The sequence below is a fragment of the Trachypithecus francoisi genome, unplaced genomic scaffold (assembly GCF_009764315.1).
Source record: "Trachypithecus francoisi isolate TF-2019V2 unplaced genomic scaffold, Tfra_2.0 Contig01474, whole genome shotgun sequence".
Classification (NCBI taxonomy): Eukaryota; Metazoa; Chordata; class Mammalia; order Primates; family Cercopithecidae; genus Trachypithecus; species Trachypithecus francoisi.
Window position 1 is genome coordinate 2,574,854 of NW_022681435.1, and position 17,243 is coordinate 2,592,096.

Genomic DNA, 17,243 nt, shown 5'->3' on the forward strand with positions numbered 1-17,243 from the left:
GCTGAAAATACTATTCTTGCCTGAATGTGCAGTCTCGAATGGTTTTCTAATCATATATCTTTTTTTTTTTGTATTGATTTGTTTTAAATTGAGATTCTATGTTTTGGTTTTCAGGTTGCTTATCAAGTGTCCCACAAATGAAAAAAATTTCTACATCTTATGAGGAAAGACGGAAGCAAGCTACTGCTATTGTTTTACTTGGAGTAATAGGAGCTGAATTTGGTGCTGAAATTGAACCTCCTAAACTATTGACCAGACCTCGAAGCTCTAGCCAAATTCCTGAGGGATTCGGATTGACTAGTGGTGGATCCAACTACTCGCTGGCCAGACATACTTGTAAGTTTTAAAATTTCTAATGCTGATCTGTTGCTTCTTAGTACATATTATTTGTCAGCAAAAATCTCATAATATTGAATATATCCTGAGTTTTAGCTCATTTAGATTGCTTGCATGAAGTTAGAAAGCAGTTCAATCTGGCACATTTCCCATTAGTTACAGTAACCTGAACTCCTTTTTAAAAGTTAAAACATCGTCTTTTAAATGCTTTTCTTAAAATAACACATTTCTGACCTTTGTATTTTTGCATTGTTAGTCAAGATTTTAGCCAGAATTTATGAAAGCTAGATTCGAGTTAAAGCTTTTAAAATAATTTCTGGAAAACAATGCAATTTGCTCTGAATGTGGTTTGAAAAGTCAGGGGTGGGGTGGAACACCAATCTTGTCTTTTGAAAAGAAAATATATTCATTCTCCTTTCAATAAATAAATAAACATATTTGTTAAATTAATGGGCATATTAATAAACTTGCATATGTAATAATACATATAAATAATACATGTGTTTATGAAAAAGAGCATACATGATGAATTATGAATTACCCCTGTAATTTAAAAAATATTCCAGTAACAGTTTTTAAATGACTATAGACTATAACAATCAAAATTCAAAGGGCTATGTCATTCTTTTTTTTTTTTTTTTTTTTTTTTTTTTTTTGAGACGGGGTCTCGCTCTGTCGCCCAGGCTGGAGTGCAGTGGCGCGATCTCGGCTCACTGCAAGCTCCACCTCCTGGGTTTACGCCATTCTCCTGCCTCAGCCTCCCGAGTAGCTGGGACTACAGGCGCCCGCCATCTCGCCCGGCTAGTTTTTTGTATTTTTTAGTAGAGACGGGGTTTCACCGTGTAGACCAGGATGGTCTCGATCTCCTGACCTCGTGATCCACCCGTCTCGGCCTCCCAAAGTGCTGGGATTACAGGCTTGAGCCACCGTGCCCGGCCAGGGCTATGTCATTCTACTGTCTTTGTCATTCTACTGTCTTTGGTTGTGCTTGGTATGTTAATAATAGGTAAGGGTGCTTAAAAATAAGCTCTTTGGTTGTTCAGTGTCAGAACTCCTTTCAGTAAGGTCAAAGTGTCATGTGGCACCATATGGCAAAATTATTTCCAATAAATTGTGTCCTCTTAAGGAACAAATATGGTCCAACTGAATATATCACAAAATATTCTTGTAGAACAAAATGGAATAGATCCCTTTGCTTTTGGATTTTAAGCAAGAGAAAAAGATGCATGTTACTTTGTTATTTATGACAGCAGTGAACTTCACTGGACCATTGTCACATACTCTTGCTGTAAAACTGAGGGCCATGTTAGTGACTTTTATTATGAAAGCCCTTCAGTAGACTTAGCTGCCCCTCCTATAACTGTTTTCTGAAAGACCTCATTCAGCAAATACTTAGTGATAATCTCTTTATCTCAATTTGAGAATCAGAGTAATAAAATTTAAATTTAAACAATACCACCAACAACCACAAAAATGCAACTATTTTGAGCACTTTTTAGCTCTTTACATTCATTAACTCACTTCACTCTCATGATACCCTGTAAAGTGGATGCCTCTTATCTCCACTTTATGCATAAAGCTGGTAGGGCAGAGAGAGGTTTTAGCTAACCTTTGGCAAAGGAGTTTTTGTTTCCATCTAGTCTGTTGTTCCAGAGCTCATGCTTTTGACCATTATGCAAACTGCTGCTGTTCAGTGGCTCCCAGTTGGAAAGGGCTTAATGACTAATACGTACTATAACTTTGCAATTTATTTATTTATTTTATTTTATTTTTTGAGACAGAGTCTCTCTCTGTCACCCAGACTGGAGTGCAGTGGCGTGGTCTTGGTTCACTGCAACCTCCTGTCTTAGCCTCCCGAGTAGCCAGGATTACGGGTGTAGGCCACCATGACTGGGTAATTTTTGTATTTTTCATAGAGACAGGGTTTCCCCATGTTGGCCAGGCTGGCCTCAAACTCCTGGCCAGAAATGATCCACCCACCTCAGCCTCCCAAAGTGCTGAGATTACAGGCATGAGCCACCACCCCTGGCTATAACTTTACAATTTAAAAAACACTTTCTTTCCTGTCTTTCCTCTCATTTGATCTTCAAAATAAACTTAAGACTTCTTCAAAGTGACTCAGCCAAAAAGTAGTAAAACCTAAACCTGAACTCAAGTGCCTGGCGACCTGAGAACCATTTCCCTTCTCCACCTGGGCACATTACTCTCCCTCTACGGCCAACAACTACGTGCTTACTGGCCCCTACCTCCCCACTCAGGCTTATTTATCTTTTCTCAAGTTCTTCAAGATCCCTGCTTTCCAATCCTAAAACCCTGCTCAAATCTCACCATTTCTACAAAGGGCTCTTGAATTAGTTTAGCTTATCTGTCACTTCAGACAGCCCAGGACTTAACACATGTAGAGTAGGTCCTTATTTAGAAGCTTGGCATTAGACTTTAGAGGTTAATGAAACTTTGATGTGATTTGGTATGGTGGCTTTCAAACTTTGTTGCTCAATATCTCCCTGAGAGTATCAAGAAATAGCTAATCCTTTGCACATTTTATGTTGACAGCAACAACTTTTTAATTGCAAAATGTATTTTCACAGTATCTTGAGGAGATTGTGAATATTGATGTTTAAGAATAAAACTTATGGCTCTTTCTAATATATTCAGTAGGATATTTAACTATTTCATATCCATCATCATCAATTTTTAATAAATACCTGAACAAACTTCCCATTAAAAATCAGAAATCTTAAATCCTTGATTATTTTCTTTGAAGTGGAAATTTCTACCCTCACAGTTTTAGGGAAGGAGTTCATTAGCAAATTTAACACCCAGAGATCAATTCCTTTAAACTACCTAGGTCTTAAAACTATCTGTGCTTCTAAAACTATCTATTCCTTGAAACTTTTAAGATACTCCCATTTGAAGAGGGTTGCCTATTTTGAAGACCACTGATTAAGTCTAATACGTTTTGTGTAATTTCTCAACACCATCCTTTTGTATTTGATATTTTCTTGCAAGGAAAGTGAAAATAAATGCTGTTTCCTTTAGAATTTTTCCATTGCTTAGTAGAAATATCTGTATATAAATGTAGGAACATGGTAAATTAATGAATTGGTGATTAGTTGCGTTCAGGCTCCGGGCTGGATGCTGGGTAGGTTAGTTTATATCTCATTATCCTAGTTATGTAAAAGAGTACTGTTGTCATCACGTTTCTAACCACAGTTTATCTTTATGCAAAATACTTTTATTTCTGAATTAGCTTCTATATGATTTTTCTTTTAACTGTAATAATTTTATTTTTAAATTTGTATCTGTTTACAGCTTTTTTAAAAGTTCATTTAATCTCTCGGTTTTTTTGTTTGTTTGTTTGTTTTTAATTTCAATAAGTTTTGGAGGAATAAGTGTTGTTTGGTTACATGAATAAGTTCTTTACTGGTGATTTCTGAGATTTTGGTGCACCCATCACCCTAGCAGTGTACATTATACCCAGTGTGTAATCTTTTATCCCTCACCCGCTCCCACCCTTTCCCCTGAATCCTGAAAGTCCATTGTATCATTCTTGTGCCTTTGCAACATCATAGCTTAGCTCCCACATATGAGTGAGAACATATGGTGTTTGGTTTTCCATTCCTGAGTTACTTCACTTAGAATAATGGTCTCCAATTCCATCCAGGTTTCTTTTGCCAATATTTCATTCCTTTTTGTGGCTGAGTAGTATTCCATGGTATGTATATATACCACAATTTCTTTATCCAATCATTGATTGATGAGCATTTTGGCTGATTCCATATTTTTGCAATTACGAATTGTTCCACTATAAACATGGGTGTGCAGGTATCTTATTCATATAATGACTTATTTTCCTCTGGGTAGATACCCAGTATTGGGATTGCTGGAGTAAGTGGTAGTTCTACTCTTAGTTTTTTTAAGGAATCTCCACACTGTTTTCCATAGTGGTTGTACTAGTTTACATTCCTACCAGTGGTGTAAAAGTGTTCCCTTTTCATAACATACACAACAGCATCTATTATTTTTTGATTTTTTGATCATGGCCATTCTTGCAGGAGAAAGGTGGTATCTCATTGTGGTTTCAATTTGCATTTCCCTGATAATTAGCATTTTTTCATATGTTTGTTAGCCATTTGTATATCTCCTTTTGAAAAGTGTCTATTCATGTCCTTAGCCACTTTGATGGAATTGTTTGTTCTTACTGATTTGAGTTTCTTGTAGATTCTGGATATTAGTCCTTTGTCAGATGTACAGATTGTGAAGATTTTCTCCCACTCTGTGGATTGTCTGTCTACTCTGCTGGTTCTTTTTTTTTTTGAGACGGAGTCTTGCTCTGTCGCCCAGGCTGGAGTGCAGTGGCCGGATCTCAGCTCACTGCAAGCTCCGCCTCCCGGGTTTACGCCATTCTCCTGCCTCAGCCTCCCGAGTAGCTGGGACTACAAGCGCCCGCCACCTCGCCCGGCTAGTTTTTTATATTTTTTAGTAGAGACGGGGTTTCACCAGGTTAGCCAGGATGGTCTCGATCTCCTGACCTCGTGATCCGCCCGTCTCGGCCTCCCAAAGTGCTGGGATTACAGGCTTGAGCCACCGCGCCCGGCTCTGCTGGTTGTTTCTTTTGCTGTGTAGAAGCTTTTTCGTTTAATTAAATTCCATGTATTTATCTTTGTTTTTATTGCATTTGCTTTTGGGTTTTTGGTCATGAAGTCTTTGCCTAAGCCAATGTCTAGAAGGGCCTGAGAACCACACTCCCATCCCCCACTGCAGCTGCAGCAAGCCCTGCCCAAAGAGAGTCTGAACTCAGAAATGCCTAATCCTGCCCCAACCTGATGGTCTTTCTCTACCTGCCCTGATAGCAAAGATAAAGAACATAATCATTTGGAAGCTCTAGGGCCCTACCCACCACCTGATCCTCCCTATACTATTACAGCTGATGCTCTCTTGAAAACACCACCTCCTGGCTAAAAGCCAAACAACGCAAAACTGTTGCAATAAAACTACAACTAAGGATGCTCACAGAGTCTGTTTCACTCCCTGGCCACCTTCACTGGAGCGGGTGCTGGTATCCAAGGCCGAGAAACCGAAGACGGTTCACATCACAGGTATCTGTGCAGACACGCCTCAGTCCCAGCCCAGAGCCTGGTAGCTCCTCTGGGTGTCTGAACCCAGAAGAGAAATAACCACTACAGTTTGGCTCTCAGGAAGCCACATCCACAGGGGAAGGGGGAGAGCACTACATCAAGGGAGCACCCCATGGGACAAAAGAATCTAAACAGCAGCCTTGAGCCCCAGATCTTCTCTCTGACATAACCTACCCAAATAAGAAGGAACCAGAAAAACAATTCTGATAGCATGACAAAACAAGGTTCTTTAATACCTCCAAAAGATTGTACTAGCTCACCAGCAATGGATCCAAACCAAGAAGAAATTTCTGAATTGCAGAAAAAGAATTCAGAAGATCAATTATTAAGCTAATCAAGGAGGCACCAGAGAAAGGTGAAGTTCAATGTAATTAAATAAAAAAAATTATATAAGATATGAAGGGAAAAATCTTCAGTGAAATAGATAGCATAAATAAACAATCACAACTTCTGGAATGAAGGACATGCTTAGAGAAATGTTAAATACACTGGAAAGTCTCAGCAATAGAATTGAACAAACAGAAGAAAGAACTTCAGAACTCAAACACAAGGTTTTTGAATTAACCCCATCCAACAAAGACAAAGAAAATAATTTAAAAAGAGTTTTTAAAAATGAACAAAACCTCCAAGAAGTTTAGCATTATATTAAATGAGCTAAGATCTAAATTACCTCTTCTGTTTAAACCTGAGAATAATTGGTGTTCCTGAGGAAGAAGGGGAATCTAAAGGTTTGGAAAACATATTTGAGGGAATAATTGAGGAAAACATTCCCACTCTTGCTGGAGATCTAGACATCCAAATACAAGAAGCTCAAAGAACACCCGGGAAATTTATCACAAAAAGATCATCACCTAGGCACATAGTCATCCGGTTATCTAAAGTTGAGATGGAGGAAGGAATCTTAAGAGCTGTGAGACAAAAGCACCGGGTACCTATAAAGGAAAACCTATCAGATTAACAGCAGATTTCTCTGCACAAGCCCTACAAACTAGAAGGGATTGAGACCCTATCTTTAGCTTCCTTAGCCAATTATCAGCCAAGAATTTTGTATCCAACAAAACTAAGCTTCATAAATGAAGGAAAGAGAAAGTGTTTTTCAGACTAACAAATGCTGAGAGAATTTGCTACTACTAAGCCAGCACTACAAGAACTGCTAAAAGGAGGTCTAAATCTTGAAACACACCAAAATAGAACCTCCTGAAAACATAAATCTCACAGGACCTACAAAACAAAAATAAATTTAAAAAAAAAAACAACAAAAAAAAAACAAGGTATTCAGGCAGCAAAAAGCACAATGAATAGAATAATACCTCATATCTCAATACTAACATTGAATGTAAATGGCCTAAATGCTCCACTTAAAAGATACAGAATGGCAGAATGGATAAGAATGCACCAACCAAGTTTCTGCTGTCTTCAAGACACTCACGGAACACGTAAGGACTCATATAAACTTAAGCTAAAGGGGTGGAAAAAGATATTCCACGCAAATGGACATCAAAAATAAGCAGAAGTAGCTATTCTTTTATCAGACAAATTTTAAAGCAAAGAGGGACATTATGTAATGATAAAAGGACTTGCCCAACAGGAAAATATCACAGTTTTAAATATATATACACCTCACACTGGAGCTCCCAAATTTATAGAACAATTACTACTAGAACTAAGAAATGAGATAGCAACACAATAATAGTGGGGGACTTCAAAACTCCCCTAACTGTGATAATTTTATTTGAAAATTGTTACTACTATCACTAGAAAAAGAGGAAAGAATGAGGGGGAAAGAGGGATTTCAAAAGCTGTGACAGAGTAGAAACAGATTTTTCAAAGAAATCTTGGGAACTGAAGGGCCTTAATACTGCTCCTTTGGATTGTTAAAAGACAGGAAGTGGAACTATATATATGTAAGGGGGTTCTGGAGCGTATTTCTGGCATGAGCTCAATCTGGGCTGAACTGCACTATGGGGAGGGACTTTTGCATGGTTTCTCCTCAACTTTCCCAATGAAGATAAATAAAATTTATGCAAACCTTTTAAATATTTAAGTGTTTTTGAACCTGGCCTATTCTTTGAGCATTTTGGATAAAGGACTAGATATGAGAAGGGAAGACTGCAATGCTTCTTAGTAAATTCTGTTTATGAGAGATTTTGGGGAGTTTCTAGCAGGCAAGGAATAGTGTATCAGAATGAATGAAATAGTACCTCGTAGAACCAATTTAAAATGTGTAGAATGTCCTTGATATTTTTTTTCCTTTCTTGTTCTTAGCCTATTCTATTTGAACTGTTATAAAAATATTTTAAAGGTAATCATGGATTTGCTTTTAACTTTATCCCATTAACCTATTTTTTTTTTTCTCAGAGGTCTTAAGCTCCTTGATGGTAACTTTGCCTACCACAGGGATTTTCAAGATCTTTCTTATTTGAATTGGGTTGTCTTAATTAAATTTAAATTTGTCAGTTTAAATCTTGCTCTCCTGTTTGAAAAGAATTAGATGTCTAAATGATCCTGTGTCTTACATGTGCTCTTTTTGATCAGTCATGTGTAATATTAACCTATTATAATGTTAACCTGCTGGAATCTGTTATATGTATTGCCGTATTTGTTTATGTGGCATTTCGAATGCATTGCTACCATTAAATATTTACTCTTTATGGCATCCTATTGAATGAGATAATAATTATTATCCTCATTTTGAGATAAGGCCGTTAAGATACAATATTTAATGAACTTTAATTGCTAATGTAGTTACAGGCATAGATAGTGAGTTCTTACCTTCCTCCTGAAGCGTTCTGTGAAAACTCATAATGTAGTGAAACCCCAGTTATCCACATTGATGGGAGGAAAGAATGACACTGATGCGTAATTCAAAAGCCACACTTAGTTTTGTAACGTATCTTATAGTTTTTTGAACATAGATGAATCTTTTGTGGGAGTTACACTTTACATATATTGAAATCACATACTGAAGACAAAGCTGAAGGACTCTGAAGATTAATGAGAAGCCTAGATTAGGCTAGTGTTACATCATACCCTTGGGTAAGCTATGTATCCCTCTGGGTTGCAGCATTCTCTTGCATAAAATAAAAGGCCGGCGCTATGCTGACTTCAAAACTTCTTTTGGTCCAAATAGTCGTCTGTTCCTGAAGTGAAATACAAAGCATTCCAGGAAATTCATCTCCCTCATCACCTTCCCATTTTCCTCTCCACGCAGGGATGGCTACTGTCTTGTTTTGTATCAGCACACTTCAGTTTTTTTTCTGCATTTTTATTCCAACCCACAAATAAGGCATTATTAGGATGTTTTAAGGTATTTTATGGCATTCCTTATAGGTCTTTTGGTTCATTCTTTCATTGGGTCTCTTCTGCTCATTTTATAATTGTGAAATTATGCTATCACATCTGTAGTAAATTCCATTTTGCTCTCTCATTAGCTTTTTGACTTTGGGCAAGTGTCAAAAGTCATTTCCCAAGGCAGCTGACTCCGAGGCAGATTTGTGTGCAGGGGTATTCTTAGGATCAATATCTATCTTTAGGGGAGAGAAACAGGATTAGACAGAGGGGGGACGTTGAATTGTGTTTTAGTTACATAGAAGGCCTCAGTTGATTTTGGGGAACTCTGGAGCTGGGATGACCTTCAGACTTGTCCTGAATTAGTCATTGGATTGGGAAAGGGTTGGGAGGACTAGAAAGGGGGTGTAACTTTGGATAAGGCAGCTTTCCTTATCCTAAGGCAAAGCCCACAGAGGGATTCTGCTGAGACTTGTCAGCCACAGACACCCCCAAGAACTTAGAGGAGTGGAGACTTCAGTCATGATGGGGAGGAGATGGGAAACCTCGCCAGCTTCCTCTGCAGCATGCTACTAACTTACGTGTGTCCCAGTGCCCTTTCTATGTTAACAAATGGAGAGAGGAAGAAACCATCATGTATTTAACACCTTTTTAATTCCAACTCCATACATATCTCTTGTTACCCTGAAAGACATTTTTGTCCAACACTTAGCACAATATGAGGCACGTTAATAATAGCTGATCATTGACCATTTACTCTTTGCCAGACGTTTTGCTGTATACTTGACGTGTATTATCTTATTTATTCTTTTAGTCCTATCAAATAAGTACCATTGCTATCCTCATTTATCAGATGAAGAAACTGAAGCTTTGCTTCGTACCGCCAAATATATTTACTAAAAGATTTGTGAAATTGGATTAAACTTTGTTTGTGCAGACAAAAAATTGAGGGCATAGGTTAAACTTTTTTAAATGATTACACTGCTAAAAAGTACCAAGCCTGGACTTAAACACCTGTGTTCCAACTCTAAAGCAGCATATTTTCACCATTTCACATATTTTTGTGTGTTATAAAGAAGATTCAGAACTGCTGCTACAGAGAAGAGAGGAGGGGATGCCAGCAAGTACCAGGTCACCTGTGAATATGGACATCTACTGAAGCTTTCATTTAGGAATGTGCTGTTGCTGTGGATATGCATAGACATAAAAAATTCACATATCTGGGCTTTGGGAATGGCTTTCTTCTTTGATGTGAGATACACTAGAGGTAATTAATTTTTTCCCACAGTGAGTCTTAGAAATACTATAATGCTGGCCAAGGTACATGATCTACTTGCCATTACTTGGAAAATGCCAGATTTATGTGCATCTGTGGGGGTTTTTTTCCCCCTAGGAAAAGGATGCACAGATTCCGTGAAGTTCTCAAAAGAAGGCCATTAAATAAAAATGGATAAGACCCACTGCAGGAGTTTGTTGAAATAATTGCTTACCTGTTATTATGACTTTTTAAAACAGTATAGTTACAGATGAGTTCAGCCACAACACTGCACCACTAAGTGGAAGCCTCAGTGCTACCTAAGGGGTATTGTAATTCTGTGAACTTGTATTTCAATTTTTATATTGTTCTGATGCTGTTTGGTTTTTATTTGGTTGTAGTGTACTTTGTGAAAATGATCCCCCAAGTACTCCCTGTGCTTTTTAATCATGCATATTTTATTTAATGAATAGGTTAATATAGGTTGAGATTGATTTTATAATGAATTTATTTCCTAGATTTTAAGAGAAGAAAGTGAAGCCAAATTTCAAATGTTTTATTAGCAAGCTTACTACAATGCCACAGAATTGCAATTAATAACAAAACTAGTGGTAATTGTAAGTTATGTAGAACGTAGCAACAATGACAAGCCATTTGCAAGGATAAGCAATAGCAAATATTCTCTCCATTCACAAACAGTTATCAGATTGTGTTGCTGAATGGCTGCTGTGGCTATAGAGATTGCATTTCTGTTCGATTTCCTTTGTGTTTCCAACCTGGCCATCCTGGCACTTGGAATGAATCTGGCCTTCCTCTCTGGCTCCTTACTCTCTTCTCTGACTTGTTTGTTCTCAGTGCACTAACTTAGCATCCCATGTTCCTTACCACCACCTCTCACTTGTATTTTTATCTTTGAAAATCATCCTGGTTGCAGATGCCACTGGACTTACATCACCATTACATCTGTGTTTAGACAGTGACTCTTCACTTCAGCTATGTACTCAAATGCCTTGCAGGGTGTTTTTAAAATGTGAGTATCGGAGCACTTAGGTAGCCCTTCCTGTTCAGAAAGCCAGGAGTGGGATTCAGGCATCTGTATTCTTTTTAAAGCTTCATATGTAATTATGATGTATAGCCAGAGTAGAGAAACCCAGTCGAATCTAGAATCTTTTATAGTTATTTTAAATTGAGTATTTTATGGTAGCTGTAGTCATTAAACTGCATTAATGCACAAAATGTTCCTTTTCTTTACATTTTCAAGTGGAAAAGATAACGGGAACTAATCAGAGTGAATAAAAATGACATTTATACTACTTTCAGAACTAATTCTTTAGGTAGTTCAGCCTTTTTATTGTGATTTTGTTATTTGGGAACCAGAGCTTGGTTTTGAATATTAGTATCACCATATCATAACTGTGTGGCCTTGAATACTTTGTGGCTCGGTTTCCTTAACTAAGAAACAAGAGTAATATGTAAGAGTAGCACCTACCTCACAGAATTATTGTAAGGATTAAGTAAATCAATGCATGAAAAAAAGTCTGACATATAAGTACTTATAAATGTTAGTTTCTGTTGCTGTTATTAGATGTGTTTGTAGAAGAATGAGGAAAGGAAATAGGTCTTTTAAAATCTGTATATAGTTTTTAAATCTTCATAAGAACCCTATGAGGTAGAGAGTATTATCACCATTTTGTATATAAGTGAACTGATATTCTTTAAAAAATCAGGTAACTTTCTTAAAGTTATCTGTCTTATAAAAAATCTGAATCCAGATACATTTTTCCCCCAAAGCTCATGCTGTTCTTTTCTATAACATATACTGATTTTCACTGTTTGTGGTAAAGTACATTAGTTCTCAGAGGATTTGTGTAAAAATATACTTTTCTTTGGCCACATTATTATACACATTTTGCATGTTTAAATATAACACTAAATATTTTTGTAATTATTTATATTTGGATGAATCTCTATATGTTTATTACCTTGTTTCTCATTTCAACCACATCAGCATACTAAGTTCAGATCAAATGGAAGTTTTGACTACTCATTTTGCTTTTACTTGTAAATAATGTATGTTGTAAAACAGCTTTATCATTTTTAACAGCGATCTGACACTTACATTATAGACCCTGCCTGTCTTGATGATGTAATCTCATCCTACTTCTCCAAAAATAACTTTAATTTGCAATCATTTTTTGTTAAACCACTACACTAAGGACTTTGAGTTTCTCTTCCAGAAAACAAGTAATTCACACAAAGCTATTTATAAGGCCATTTCCATCTAAAATTATAGACCTCTATGAAATTAATGTGATGTATTATTATTTTAACTGTAGAGTGCTTGTATTTATTTATTTATTTATTTATTTATTTTTATTTTTATTTTTATTTTTGAGACGGAGTCTCGCTCTGTCGCCCAGGCTGGAGCGCAGTGGCCAGATCTCCGCTCACTGCAAGCTCCGCCTCCAGGGTTTACGCCATTCTCCTGCCTCAGCCTCCCGAGTAGCTGGGACTACAGGCGCCCGCCACCTCGCCCGGCTAGTTTTTTGTATTTTTTAGTAGAGACGGGGTTTCACCGTGTTAGCCAGGATGGTCTCGATCTCCTGACCTTGTGATCCGCCCACCTCGGCCTCCCAAAGTGCTGGGATTACAGGCTTGAGCCACCGCGCCCGGCCGAGTGCTTGTATTTATTTTGCCACTTGAACTTGCCTATCTCACTTTAATTGTTCTATACCAGTTGTTCTATCTGCTTTTATACATTCCAGTAGTCCATAGCTATGCTATGTGTTTGAAGCTGAGCATCTTTAAAGTATTTTTCTGCTGTCTGTCCTTTACATAACTCATTTTCCACACATGTTCAGCTTCATATACTTGTGTTATGTTGAGTATAATTGTACTATAGGCCACAAATCAGCAAACCATAACTGTATGTCAAACCTGACCCCCTTTCCATTTTTTTGCAAATAAAGTTTTATTGGAACACAGCCATACCCGTGTGTTTACATATGATTAATGGTTGTTTCATACTATAACAGCAGAGTCAAGTAGTTGCTATAGAAATCGTATGGCCTGCAAAGCCAGAAATACTTACGGTCTGGCTTTTTACAAAAGGAAAAAGACAACAGAAAACTACCAATCCCTACTGTACATCATTAGAAAAATCTGTTAATGGTCCTTTTTTGCCATTTAATATACAAAAGGGCTTTGAGGTGACTTTGATGAAGACGATACTTCAGTAGTTAAATATAACATCTGTGGTAGTAACATTTAGATAGGTTTAGTTTAGATGAGATTACATCATCAAGATAGGGTCTATAATGCAAGTATAGATCACAGTTAAAAATGATAAAGCTGTTATGCAACATACAGTATTTACAAGTAAAAGCAAAATGGGAACTGTACCCTTATAGGTATTTAAGTAGTATGAAGGCTTTAGAATACTTTTTTGGTCTAGAATGTGATGCAGCATACTACAAGACTCTGCCAGCCACCTAAAGTATGTACTAGTTACTTTGATTCAATTTTTCATTTTAGTTCAGTTTTCTTGATTCTTTGTCACTGAATTGCCTTTGTAGCCAGTTTAGTAACAGGTCACATTGTTTGCTGGTGACTTTTTTTTTTTTTTTTTTCTGCATTAGGACATTCTGGTTTCTAATTTTTAAATAAACTTGGCCGGTAGTTTTCTGACAGTTCTGCAGAGTGATTGCTTCATATTTGTATGTCTTAATATATAAGTGCATCAGGGTCTCTGTAATTAAAGTATTTAAGTTTCTATAAGTTCAAAAAATTTTATATCAAGAAAGGACCATGAGCATCTAGTGTTAATCCCTCTAAGAACTGCAACGCTTTCAATGGTTCTCTTAAAAAGCCTTTCAGTAAGAAGTATATAGAAACATTTTGTGGACTTGTTTGTAGACCCCCTGCCATGTCCTTAGAAAACACAATTTTTAAGACTTTGTTGAATGATAGGGAGCCCAAGTCTATTTTGTTTCTTTGCCCTTAGACCTGTGTGTAAGGGCAAACAAACGTAAGTGTTCATGGACTTCTTGGTGCTATCCAATTCAACTGGGCACTGCCAGACCCAAGTCCACTAGAGGACTCGAATGTTTGTGTGAAATCAATAAATGTAGGGCTCTTTCCTTATACCTTTGGTTTTTAAATTATATTCTTCAAAGCCCTGGGATTGGATGGGGATGGCTCAGTGACTGCCTAGACCCTTCACACTACTTCATGAACAGCAGAACTGATTTGTGCATGTGTGTTTTAGAAGTTGGAGTTTGACATCACATTGTATCTGCAAAAATAGGGCTAGATTCCTAAAAAACTGACAAAACTTTGAAAACTAGATGTTATAGCCTTCAAAAACTCAGTAATAATCAAAATTCTTGGTTTTCCCATCTAAACCTATTCTACTTGTGGCCTTCCCTGTCTCAGTTGATTTTTACTCATTTTTCCCAGTTTCTTAGGTTCATCCCTAACTCCTCTTTTTCTCTAACATAACACATCTAATCTATCAAGTATATCTTATTAGGTTTACTTGAAAATATATCCCAAAGTCAGCTACTTCTCACCACTTTTCCTGTTAGCATCAGGGTTGCCTACCTTCATTCTTACCCGGGTTCCTGTGAAGGCTTTCTGCCTCACCCTTTTTCCCTTCCAGCATAGCAGTTGTGGTAGTGATTCTTTAAGAACCTAATGTGGATCACATCAATCTTTGGCTCAAAATTCTGCAAGGATCTAAAAGCCAGAGTCCTTTCAATGCCCTGAAAAGTACTATGTGAACTCAGTTTTCTCCTGCTTTTCACCTTGTTTACTCCAGTGCCCTGGCTGTTTCTCAGGCAAACTAGGCACTCCTTCTGCTGGGACACTCTTTCCCCCAGATACCTGTTTGGTTAACTCCTTCACTTCTTTCAAGCAGTTGCTCAATTTTCAACTTCTCAATGAGAGCTATCCAGATCACTCTATTTAATCCTGCGAACTGCTGCCTTTCCTCCCCCATATCCAGTCCCTTGTATATTGTTCTATACTTTCTTTTTTAAACATTTGTTGCCTTCCAACATCTTATATATAATTTACCTATTTATAATAGTTAAGCTCTATCAAGTCATGAATCTTCATCTATTTTGTTGAGCAATGACTGAAGTAATGAGTGAAAACTAAAGTGGTTATACATAAAGCAGCCTTTGTAGTATCTTACATTTTAACTCAAACTGTCTCTTTTATTATATAACTGTTGAGATGAGTTTGCTAATCTTTTTGAAAGTGTATTGTCTGTTAACCTGGACACTGATGGTATGATATATTATCCAATATAAAAAGCATACAAGTAGTCAAAGGAAAAAATATATGATTATTTCAACAGAAGTAAAAAATAAAAAAGACGTTTTTAAAATTCAGTATCTTTTCAAGATAAAGACTTAATAAACAATGAGTAGCAAAACTTTCATTAGCATAATACAGAATATTAAGCTGAAACTAAAAGCTACGTCATCCTCAATCGGTTCATATTACATATATTCTAACAAGTAGCATGTTAATGGTATTATTTAGCATGGGCATTTTAGCAAATGTAGCAAAATAGGAAACAAGAGTTATAAATATTGAACAACTTGTAATTGTATATTTGGAAAACCAAGGATATCCAGGTATCAATCAGCAAGATAAATAATCAAAAATGAATAATTTCTCTGTCTACTAGTGAACAAAGTAGAAAATGTAAAAAAATTATCATTTTTTTGAAAGACGCTTTTAACTAGTAAGACCCTAAATACTAGGAAGTAAAATACAGGAAATAAAAAAATATTTCTAAAAGGCTACAGATAGGCATTTTGTCATAGGAGGAATGCAGATGACAATACAATTTCAACTTACCCAATTATCAAGAGAATTAGGGGGTAGGTAGGAAAAATTTGCTAGATACACTTGGATTTTTTTTTTAATTTTTTTTTTTTTTACAGTGAATAGATATTTGTGTGGTTAAAATAAATTACAATGATAGATGCTCAAATTTAATAAAATAGTAAAAAAGAACTCAATTATGGCTACTAAATGAAATTGCATAGCTAAGAATACACTTCAGAAATATATATTCCTGTTGTGATTATTGCACATTGTATGACTGTATCAAAACATCACATGTACCCCTAAATATGTATATCTATCATGTACCCATAAAAATTAAAAATTAAAAATATAAAGAAGAGAATAAGAATTACAGAATATACTACTGAGGGAACTAAAATAGTATTTGAGTAAATGGTTTGCATTTCTTGGATGGGTGATTCCATATGGCAAATATCTCAGTTACTCTCAAATTAATATACAAATCGTACACAATCACAATCAAAATCTCATCACCATTCTTCTAATGACTAGGCAAAATTATTCTAAAATGAATATACCAGAGATAAATGAAATATATGATTTATTTTTTATTCAATAAACACATATAGTGCTGACAATATACTGGCTACTATTTTGGGCACTTTACAAATATTAACTCATATAATCCTCATTGTAACCTGTGAGGTAGGTAATAATAAAAAAGTCAACTAGACAGTATTATAAATATACAATACCAGAGCATTAACCTCACAAAAAATATGTAAGACTTATAGAAAAAAATTTTAAATCTTACTGAAAGAGATTTTGAAACTGCTAAATAAAGAGATAAACATTTTTTGTGACTAGGAGTACTGAATATCATAAAGATGTCAATTTTCATAAACTTATTTATAGATTAATACCATTCCAAACTAAACACCAGTTGAATATTTGTCATTGTTTTTGTTATTGAAGTTGACATGCTGATTCTGAAATTTATATGAAAGAGCAATAGACTAAGAAAAGCCATAACACTCCTAAAGAAGATAAACAAGATGGAGGGATTTCCCTTACCTTATGTCAAAAGCTGTTCTAAATTTATTGTAATTATTACATTGTTACCTTGGTGCAGGAGAGACCAGCAGACTCATAGAACAAAATAGGCAGCACAGAAATCATGCATACATGCATAGGAATTTGATTCTGTATAGACCTAGCATTGTAGATCAGTGAAATAAAAGGTTGCCTTTTTAAATAAATGGTATATATGCTATTGGCTAACCATAAGAAAAAATAATGAAATTGCATCAGCTAATGCCTATCATCACCAAAAATCAATTCCATGTGGATTTAAAGACAAAACCTTTCAAAAATTTTAATAGATGATATAGGAAAATACGACC

At 36.1% G+C, this 17,243-nt stretch overlaps 1 protein-coding gene across 3 annotated transcripts in view; it reads left to right on the forward strand.

The window, feature by feature from the left end:
* WDR7 (WD repeat domain 7) overlaps positions 1 to 17,243 on the forward strand; it is a 408,770-nt gene that overhangs the window by 243,643 nt on the left and 147,884 nt on the right. For all 3 annotated transcript variants that reach the window (XM_033238435.1, XM_033238452.1, XM_033238442.1), the window contains one exon: positions 115 to 336. In XM_033238435.1, the coding sequence (XP_033094326.1) occupies positions 115 to 336 (222 nt within the window). The remainder of the gene's footprint in view (positions 1 to 114; positions 337 to 17,243) is intronic.